This window comes from Dermacentor andersoni, chromosome 2 (genome assembly GCF_023375885.2).
Source record: "Dermacentor andersoni chromosome 2, qqDerAnde1_hic_scaffold, whole genome shotgun sequence".
Lineage (NCBI taxonomy): Eukaryota > Metazoa > Arthropoda > Arachnida > Ixodida > Ixodidae > Dermacentor > Dermacentor andersoni.
Window position 1 is genome coordinate 235,571,019 of NC_092815.1, and position 10,405 is coordinate 235,581,423.

Here is a 10,405-nt window from a genome sequence, read left to right on the forward strand (position 1 = left end):
TATTGCCTTGCTTAGTAACTTAGGGGACCAGTTGGAATGCATGCTCATTGACCTGGAGAGGCAAAGCCAAAGGGTGGGTCTAAAAATTAATCTGCAGAAAACTAAAGTAATGTTTAACAGTCTCGGAAGGGAACAGCAGTTTACAATAGGTAGTGAGGCACTGGAAGTGGTAAGGGAATACATCTACTTAGGACAGGTAGTGACTGCGGATCCGCATCATGAGACTGAAATAATCAGAAAAATAAGAATGGGCTGGGGTGCGTTTGGCAGGCATTCTCAGATCATGAACAGCAGGTTGCCATTATGCCTCAAGAGAAAAGTTTATAACAGCTGTGTCTTACCAGTACTCACGTACGGGGCAGAAACCTGGAGGCTTACGAAAAGGGTTCTACATAAATTGAGGACGACACAACGTGCTATGGAAAGAAGAATGATAGGTGTAACGTTAAGGGATAAGAAAAGAGCAGATTGGGTGAGGGAACAAACGCGAGTTAATGATATCTTAGTTGAAATCAAGAAACAGAAATGGGCATGGGCAGGACACGTAATGAGGAGGGAAGATAACCGACGGTCATTAAGAGTTACGGAATTGATTCCAAGGGAAGGAAAGCGTAGCAGAGGGCGCAAGAAGGTTAGGTGGGCGGATGAGATTAAGAAGTTTGCAGGGACAACATGGCCACAATTAGTACACGACCGGGGTAGTTGGAGAAGTATGGGAGAGGCCTTCGCCCTGCAGTGGGCATAACCACGCTGATGATGATGATGATGATGATGATGATGATGATGATGATGATGATGGTGGTCACTAATACCGGGTAAGTAGTGGATGGCAGGGGCATAATCGGGACCATTGGTTAAGATCAAATCGAGAATGTTTGCAGAGTTGGATTTTATTCTTGTGGCTTGTGTAACCAATCGGGTTAACGAAAATGGAATACAAATACACAAGAATTCTTTTGAATGAGAAGGGGATGACAATAAATTAGGTAGATCGCTGTTCCAAGCTATATTAGGAAAATTGAAGTCCCCCAATAAGAAAAGTGGTCTAGAAGAAAACTTTGTCGCAATGGAACTAATAACATCATGCAATTCATTGGTAAGTGCGAGTGACGAGGAGGTTGACGATGGCGCTGGATAGCCTGGTGGCAACTACGGCGGAAGTTGAATCCAGTAAAGGCACATCGGTGTAGGAGCCATGGCTTTATTTGAAGCTCGGGAATGGTGAGGCAAGGCCAGTCCGGAATTCGGGAGCTTACGAGAGCCAAGAAAAGACATGTGATAATACCGCCTGCAGTGCAAGAACGTGTCCATTAAGCACAACGCTGCCAACGCTGGTCTCGTGCCCCCTCAATAGCTCAATGATTGCATAGCTCAATTCACATTGCTCAATGGTTCCACTTAACGAACTTTTTTTTTATTTTGTCAATGCAAAACCAACATAGCATAAGCCTTATATTCCGTGTAGGCGGCAATTCTTTTAAGCCATTTGAAGTTATGAACATCCTACTGAATAGCCAAATGCTTTCCCTGCCCCATTATGTAAAGAAATCGTGCGTGGCTACCTTCAGTAGGTTTGTCTGTCCAAAAAACATATAACTTTCTTGATTTCTATCCCAAGAAATACCGAACATGAGCCGATGACGATGTTGAAGCGGTGGGTCTCCGCTTCGAGCGGAGACACACCGGGAGAGGGTGCTGGGCGTCTCGTGTCCCGGATTTCTGGCCATGTCTACGAGCTACCGTCCAGCATTCGCGAAACACTATGTCAGAGATATCCCCAGGAAGAAGCGTGCCTTTGTAGTTTAGTGTACGTAACAAGATACCAGCATAAGAGCAACTCGCGTGCAATAACAAGGCGTCAGTGCTATTTCGTCTCAGCATTATTTGCAACGCAACATGCAGACACACAACCCAGCACCTTCAGAAAAAGGGAAATCGCTCTTGCTTCAAATTTTCTCGTCACTTCACTAGAACGCGAAGGAATGAAAACATCGAAATAACGAAACAAAATCACCTTTGGACCTCTTGTCTGCCGAAATTGGCAAGGTGAGACAACGTGGCCGAGACAAGACTGCGCTATCATTTCAATTGTTATCAGTCGTGTAATACAAATCGGAGCGCGCAGGTTCCGTTTCGACTTTATATATTTTCGTCAATAGTATTAGCAATGCGTGCGCCAGCAAAGATCCCAAAGGCAGCAGACTCACGCCACCATAGTACCGTGTGTCGGTTAGTTTGCGGGTCATTTCGCAAAAGCAACCAATGTTTTAAGAAGCGCACAGTAATAAATCGTCGCAGCTTCACCCGATCTAACATTCAGTGGGACACTTTGCTCATCTTCTTCGAAGAGAAAGTCCCCGAGTCCTTCGCCTCGCTCAACGTCGCTGCCATGTTCGTTTCTGCGAGGGTCGTCGTAGCCACCGTCGCCGCGTTTCCCGTGCGATGGGCGTCCTCCTCAAGGGTGAGCCCGCTGGGTGCTGTGGTCGTGTGCAGCGCGGAGGCGTCGGCTGCCGTGTCCGCTCGTTCCATTGCACCGAGTGCGTCGGCGGACTTCCATCGATCGACCGTGCTTGGCGCAGGTACAGGCAGCTCGCAAGACGGAAGGCCAGCGTGATCGGCCTTCGCACTCTGCGATGCCGGGGACGGATTGGGATGCGACTGCTTCGTAGCCAGCTGCTGTTTGACGCTCGGCCCGGCATTTCGTTCGGTCAGGAAGGCCACGTAGCGGGAGTACACATCGGGCTCCTTTGGCCCGTACCCTGACTGAGGTTCCATGGCAGCATACAGGTCCTGCACAAACGTAAGGCGAGTGTGCAATGAACAAGAGAACCACCAGCAGCGACATCACGAAAATACAACAGAACTAGGTATACTCTTGCGTTACTGGGTCCAGTTTCTGCAACGCAAGAGCCCTGCAAATTTCATCGTTCATCGCGCACGTTAGATGCGGTGCATGAAGGCGTAGTGTACGTGTTTTTAGATATGGCCCGTTATGCCATCGGTTATGTTGCAATCTAATAGAGCTAGGCAACTACTCGTTCTCATTTTAGACAATACATGGATATATGTAGGAGCATTTGCTCAAATTATCAGGGCCCGTATTGAGAAAACAGTTCTTCCGCAAGCACTGCTCAAAAAAGGCGCCGTTTTGGCCGAAAGGCGAAGTTTCGATTGCGATAGAAAATTATTAGGCAGCTATATGAAGTAATGGTAGTAGTTTTATCGGCCCTATAAGCTTGTAAACATTCCCTTACTAATTAAATTAACAAGCGTGGTGTCACGCGCGCGCAGGCAAACATGAACACATCTCAGTCGAGGACCGCGGACACTCACCCTGAAAACGCTGGCATGAGGAAACGCGGCATCAGCAGCGAGCGAATTGACCTTTCTACTGCCTCTCGCTACAACGCGATCTAAGCGACGAGAACACAGCGTACACGAAGCTTACAGTCCTCGGCGAACCTAGACTCTGTCCCCATCTCAGATCGCTTTTAAGTTAAGGCACGCGCGGCCGCGCTCAGCTGCGCCATACGCAGCCGCCGCCGGTGTAGAAAGCCACCGGTGCTTTGCGCGTGATTGAAGACAGCGCACTTCATCCCAGCCTTCCTCCCTTGCGCGCGCTAGATCAAGCCACCATTCTTGGCTATCCCTCGCACGCTTTCACTCGCACACACAGCATATGGCGCGCGGCCACGACGTTATCGCACTTGGAATTTATACGACACATCATTGCAACGCCGACGGCGGAAATGTTCCTGGAGTGTTCATAAAACTGTTATCGCAATAAAATCGATGCCAGCCTATCCTTAAAGTAGATATATTTTTAAAGAAGGCCAATGGCGAAGAGCACTTACCAAAAAGAAAGCTTTGAGAATTCGTCCCTTGGTAGTCATCGTGTACCTTTCACGAGAAGGCCGCTTTTCTTCTTAAGTCGTACAGGTACAGCTACGCAGAATAAGCGCCCATAGCGCGCCTCAAAGCGAGTGGAGTGAGCTCAGAGGATATGGGTTATGTGATCCCTTCACCAAGTGACCCAACAGAGCATGAACTGCAAGCTTCCGCCTGCCACGGTTACATTTGTCATTTTTTGCTGCTGCTGCCGCTACCGCCATGGCCGCCATCGTCACCGTAATTTTTTCTTTCTTAGATGGGGAAAGGGCTGCGACTGCGCGTGCACGACACATACAATGCGATGTGTGGGAGGACAGCCACTTACGTATTTATTCTCGCCCAAGGTGTGAAGCAGGAACGCGCCAATGACGACGACGACCGAGCCGAACACGCACATCTCCAGCGGTGCCGACCAAACGGGGTCCGACGAGGCTTCGTGCACTGGGCGCGTTCTTGCCAACACAGAAGCCAGACTGAGCAGCTGCACGCGCGCAGAAGATGCGCCGATTTGGTGGAAGTCCGTGTCGAGACGATATTAGACCACCATGCACAGCCCACACAACTCTGTCGATTTCTTTTTCTTTTTGTTTTACTTCAAACGGCGGTCATGAGCTAAATCGGCGTGTCTCGCATGTCCTGCTTGCACAGGGATGCGCTGTGAACTGCAAGCTGCACGCTTCACTTTGCGGGACAGCCTCGCAGGGATGTCAAGGAACTTCCTAAAGTTTCTCAGGTAGCCACTGGTGATATATTTAAGTTTTACAAGAACATGAGGGGCAGGGTAAGGGTGATGTTCTCAATATCAGTTGAGACTCTCTAAACGTGCTCATGTGGTCAGGAGCTCATTAACGCTTGTAGTAGGAGAACGGCATTTGAAGTGCGCGGGCGTCGGAATTGGTGCGCGCGTAGGTGTGCGGGGCCAAAAAGCGCGAGTGTGCGCGTCCTGCCCCTGCTGCACCGAGCTTCGCCCCGGCTCCTGACGCTTCCGAGGCAGCCTGTGCTGCGGCGTTCATCGACGCGCTGCCTTCCCGAGGCCGCGCATGCGCCCCGGCTCCCGTCACTGTTGTAGCGACTTGCGGCTGAGCTACGACAGCGCATTGCAGCGTCTCAAGAGGGGCCACGAAACAAATGGGCACTTTCGCTCGGTTTGTGCCTAACAGGAGAAGCCTTATCGGTCCTCGAGCGGCTGGACTCCGCCTCTGTCGCTGACTATTATCAGCTAAAGGCTACGCTGTTGCTGCGATTTCTGTACGCCGCCGAAGGTTACCGCGAGAAATTTCGCGAAGCGAGACCAGAGGAAAAAGAAACGGGTCTCCGATATGCCTCTCGCCTAGCGGGTCGGAGCAGTTTGTGAAGAGATGTTCACCTGCGCTTGCGAGCATTTTCGAAAGAAAGAAAATGAAACAAGTTGAGTACGCTGTCCCAGAATGCTGAGTGCCTTTTGGAAGCCCAAGGTCTCACTACTTTGGGCAAGGACAACCTTTGGAAGGACAGCATGACGGAGAGTAGGCGCAATATATAATCTGAGGAGCGACCTGTTAAAGCGCACTATTAAAGCTTTTTGTGTTATAAGCCATGCATCGTGCATCTGAGTGCTGGTCACGGTCGAGAAATAACTCCGGTTCTGGATGGCCCAGTGGTAGAACCAGTTCGTCTGGCGAAACATCTAGGATGCAAGAAAACCAAGCGTCTTATATACTGTCGACTGATAGGCCTATCCACAAGACGGTACCAGAAAATGGGCACGTCGTGGTTCAAGATGGGGAGGTCGTTGCAGTCGTGAATACTACATGGACACATATTTCGACTGCCTCTGGTGTAGAGAATTTGCCCGTGACCAAATGATGCCTCGATAGTAAGGCCGTAACTTTGCTCAGGGATACTGGCTACAATACTGTAACTGTTCGACAAGAACTCGTTCCGAAGGAAAAGCTTACGGGAACAAAACGTCCAGTATTTCGGTTAGATCGCACTACACATCATTTGCCAGGGGCAGTAGTCTTTCTAGAAACAGCCTTCTCCACAGGCATGGTGCGTGTCAACTGCATGCAGAACCCGCTTTACGATGCGATGTTGGGGAACGCCGTAGGGGTAAGGCGATTACTCAAGAAAACCCACACGAGCCACAACAACATCATGGAGTGGGCCAAGCAGATAGCACCGCGAGAGACGTGGACCACGCGGCCATTTCGGCGGTACGTCCTGCAGCGGAAGACATCCAGCGTTTTTTCTGGAAGGAACCTGTTTTTCTGGAAGGAGCCGTTTTTCTGGAAGTCATGGGAAGTGCCCTGACATTTCGTCCACAAAGAGGAAAACGTCTTCAGAAGACTTCAGATTGCCGCTCTGCCTAGTACAAGACCAAAATGACTTTCTTTGTGATAGCTCTTCAACTGCAAAGGGGACTGCAGCATGCCCCACAACCAATCTGCCGGCACTAATACCCTCAGCGGCCGTTATAACCAAAGCGACTCTCGAGAACGTGAGAAGAAATGGCGAGTCCTTACGACATTGCTTTGAGAATGTCGGTAAGGCAATTCTGACAAACAATCGTGAGACCCACTTTTACTTATCTGAAGGAGTCTTATATCGAAGACACAAGCTGGTATGTGGGAAGGAGTTACAACAGCTTGTTGTACCCAGACACCTGAAGGAGAATGTCCCGAATATGGCGCGCGAGAGAATTTTCCCAGGTCATCGAGAAATACCCCAGACGACTAAACGCATTCTCGCCGAATTTTACTGGCCAGGTGTGTAATCTGAAACGAAGAGGTTCGCGAAGTCCTGCCATGACTACCAACGGAGTCGTCCTCGTCATGTAGTCGGCCGTGCCCCCGCACCTTGCCTGTTAATAGAGAGTTTTAGTTTAGGGGACGCAAGCGCCTTGCGTACGCAAGAACTAGGGGCGACGGTGCTGCGCATGCGCAGACCGCTACGTCTACTTGCATCCTTGGTCTGTTGGGGCGGCCGGAAACATCGCTGCTCCTAAGAGGTCACGTTACCCACGTAACTCTCGCGGTGTACGAGAACTTACGAGAAGCGTCACCAGCCGAGACAATCCGCCCATCCCGCCACACTACAGTGTTCTACACTGTACACTACACTACAGAACACTGTACGCCACACGGACGGAGAACATGGCTGCGCACGCGAGGGCACGTGTGCATTTCACGGCCGATGTGCTAAAGAATCTGGTCGCAGAGCACACCGGCACGCTGTCGCCGCAATGGCGGCATGTCAAAATTTGCAGGAGGCTCTAAATAAACAAAACACAGTCTACAACGGATTAGGTTGTGTTGCACGAGGCGCCTAACTACAGTTTACCAAACGTGTGTTTGAGTTGCTTCGGCTCGGCCTCAGTCGTAACGTATGTGCGTAGATAATCTTATAAATATTTCGCCTAGTGTCGACAGACATCGTTATTATATATATTAACTGCTTTGAATAAAAAACAGTTTCATGTACTTTACTTCATATGCTCGATTTCATATTTTAAAATATGATAACGCAGCAACGATCAGACGCTCATGGCGGTGCGAGCGCTTGCGACCTCAGTGCGGCTTGCGTTTGGGGCCGCTAACATATAACGTGTTTCTGCTGGCGTACGCAAACGCAAACGCACCGAAGCGCTAGGGGCCCCAAAACCTTGCGTCCCCTCAACTCAAACACTCTAATGAACCACCTTGTCCCGCGTGGGCATTGACATCGTTGGCACCGTCACAAATCGGCCCTATCGGCCCCGTCGGCATTGTGGGACAAAATTAGTTTGGCGAAACGACCAGACCACAAAAAAGATCCACGAGGAAAGTGCTGCTTGTATTTCGTAAACGCTTGCTTGTTACCTCCTACCGTAGTTTGCAAGCTCTTACCTTTGACTTTTATAGCAGATCTTCTACACGTAGTCTGGCGAACTCAGTACTCTGTGTTAAGCGTATTGATTCGCCGCGTCATACCTCACCGCCGCGTCGTTCTTGAACTGGGGGGAAGAGGACGGCATTTGAAGAGCGGAGGCGTCAGAATCGGTGCTTCTGTCGGTGTGCGCGGCCGAAAAGTGGGAGTGTGCGCGTGATTGCTGCGCAGGTTCCGCGAGATCGGCTCGAGCGAAGGGACCGACAGGCTGAGCGGGACAGCAAGAGAAGCCCTCGCCGGGCACTGCGGATCGAGCGGCGGGCCACGTCCCGACCACCCCGGTCCTGCCCCTGCTGAACCGGGTTTCGGCCCGGCTCCTGGCGCTTCCGAGGCAGGCTGTGTTGCGGCGTTCATCGCCGTGCTGCCGTGTCGAGGCCGGGCTGCGCCCCGGCTCCTGTGTTGCCGAGATGGGACGCACTACGGCGTTCATCACCGTTCCTCACCAGCCGAGACCAGGCTTCCCCCCGGCTCCCGTCACTGTCGTAGCGACTTGCGGCTGAACTACGCCCCAGCCAACGCTACTCAACCTCTGCGGCTCTAATCGACTACCGCTGCAACTCTGAGTGGCGCAGAACTGAACTCAAGTTAGTTACAATAGCACGGCGCCCCTGTTTTATGTACTATCTGTATTTAATTTGTGTCTAGTCCCATGTATGCTGTCCGTGTATAAATTCGTCTTGGATGATTGGATGATTGCTTAGTACGTTGGCTGACCTGCGCAAACACATTTGCCCACAGTGCTGTTATTAGCATTCAGGTTGAGGGAATGAGAAAGCCACGGAATCGTGCCACTTCTTTTCTCACTCTTCTCCCATACGCAATACGTGGACTGGACACAAACCTGCGTTTCCTTTCGTTCATGTCAAATAACATTTCCTGCAGAAGCCATCCTCGACGGTTATCTAAGTCAATGCGAAGCATTGCTTTTCTGAACGTGGCGCAAAGCCTGAAAAAAACGCACGTGTTCTCGGGGAAACGTTCGCTCGAGGACCGCCACATGCGCGGGCCGCGACATCGTGGCGATGTACGATCGAAAGCTGAGGAGTTAGCGCACGTTAATCGCTGCACCAAACTTGTCTCCGACAAAGTGCTCTTGAAATTACGCGTTTGCGTCCCGTCCCGCAAGTGGTAGTCCTCCAGTCAGAGCCGCTTCTTTTCCGTGGCCTTTCAGCGGCCGTTCACTTGACGTGTCATTGTTATTCAGCCGTGCGTACTTCGCCGGCCCATCGCTACGCCTTCCGCCTCGCCGCTTAGGTTCGCATCGCATACCGCTCTAATCTCTGCAGAGCATCTGCGCTCTAACGCTCCTCCTCCGATTTACACTATCGAGGGTCCATCATTGTACCTGCAAGTAGAGGCCTACGCGCAACGCAGCGCAGCTAGCTCGGCCGAGAGACGCCTATCGAGGCCGCGCACCCCCGTGCCGGCAAGCGTAACAACCAGACCAGGAGCCAAGCCAGTGGCGGTGTGTGAGCGGGTGCGCGGGAGTTCGCGCGTGTAGCGAGGAGGGGCCGATGCAATAGCGACCGACCAGACGGCGCGTGCATCGGTGGCAGACTCCGTGGCATTGGACAGCCTCGCGTTTGACCTTAGCTCCGACTAGACAAAGAAATGCTTCGTACTTAAAACGGTGAAGGAACAAGGCGACCGTTTTTCCCGCAGCCACACTCAGTACCCGCGCCGAGAAAGGCGTCGTCTCCACTCGAGCAGGTGCTCTTGCGCATTCCACTAGGCGAGCCGTTAGCTCCGTGTATTACTCTATGCCTTGAAGGGCCCCTCACCAGGTCTGCCCATTTTGAGCTAACAAGCGCAGTGAATAAAATGCATGCTAACGATCGTGTCTGCTAAGTATTACATCTTTACGCGCCGCGAAAAAAGCTGAAATTTCAAGCCAAACGCAGTTTGCCCTTCCTCTCGCGGGGGTCGCGCTCTCAGCCAGTGAGTAGACGTATATGGGTAAGTGGGCCTACGTACGTGTATAGGCTGTGACCTCGCTCATAGTGACACGTCACTTGGACAGTTATTCAAGTCAACATGTGTTATTTGTGTAATCTTTTCCTTCAATAGACGAATGCAAGTTCAGAGAAATAATAAGAGACGCACACCTCTCTCTTAACATCTCTCTTGCTGACATCTCTCTTGCTTGACATCTCTCTTGGACAACATCTCTCTTGCTAATGTACTTCGTACATTAGCAAGAGAGATGTCTTTCCGTTTCGTCTAATTGTTCCCACATTGTTCAGTCGCGCGCGCAGACAGCGAAACTATAACGTTTTCTACCGTGTTCCAGCGCGCGATTAGGCTCTGTGGTCCGCTTGCGTCTGCCTCAGTGTTCGTGTAGCACTGACTTATACCGATAGTCAGGTGCTATCATGCACAGCGCGCAAAATCGCGCGCTGCGCGAAACGAGACAAAAGTAAGAGCTCGCGTGCGAACCGTCAGCGGAAGTGCGCCACGCAGCAAGAAAGGGAGGGGAAAGACAGAAGGCGGGGCCTGTGACGTATGCGTCACGCGATCCGCGAGATCCGGTATGGGAGAACGCAGGGAAGAAATTTTGCTTGCAGAGGCTAGACGGGACAAGTGTAAAGAGTATTATGTTGGTGTTGAC

General features: G+C 51.3%; 1 protein-coding gene across 1 annotated transcript; it reads right to left on the reverse strand.

Annotated features, from left to right (window-relative positions):
- Positions 1-1,145: 1,145 nt before the first annotated feature.
- LOC126539928 (uncharacterized) lies at positions 1,146-4,862 on the reverse strand. The gene is made up of 2 exons (XM_050186755.2): positions 4,217-4,862; positions 1,146-2,790 (listed from the first exon to the last, which is right to left on the reverse strand). Exons 1-2 carry the CDS (start codon positions 4,286-4,288, stop codon positions 2,317-2,319), a joined length of 546 nt encoding a protein of 181 aa, XP_050042712.1. The 5' UTR covers positions 4,289-4,862; the 3' UTR covers positions 1,146-2,316.
- Positions 4,863-10,405: the final 5,543 nt, after the last annotated feature.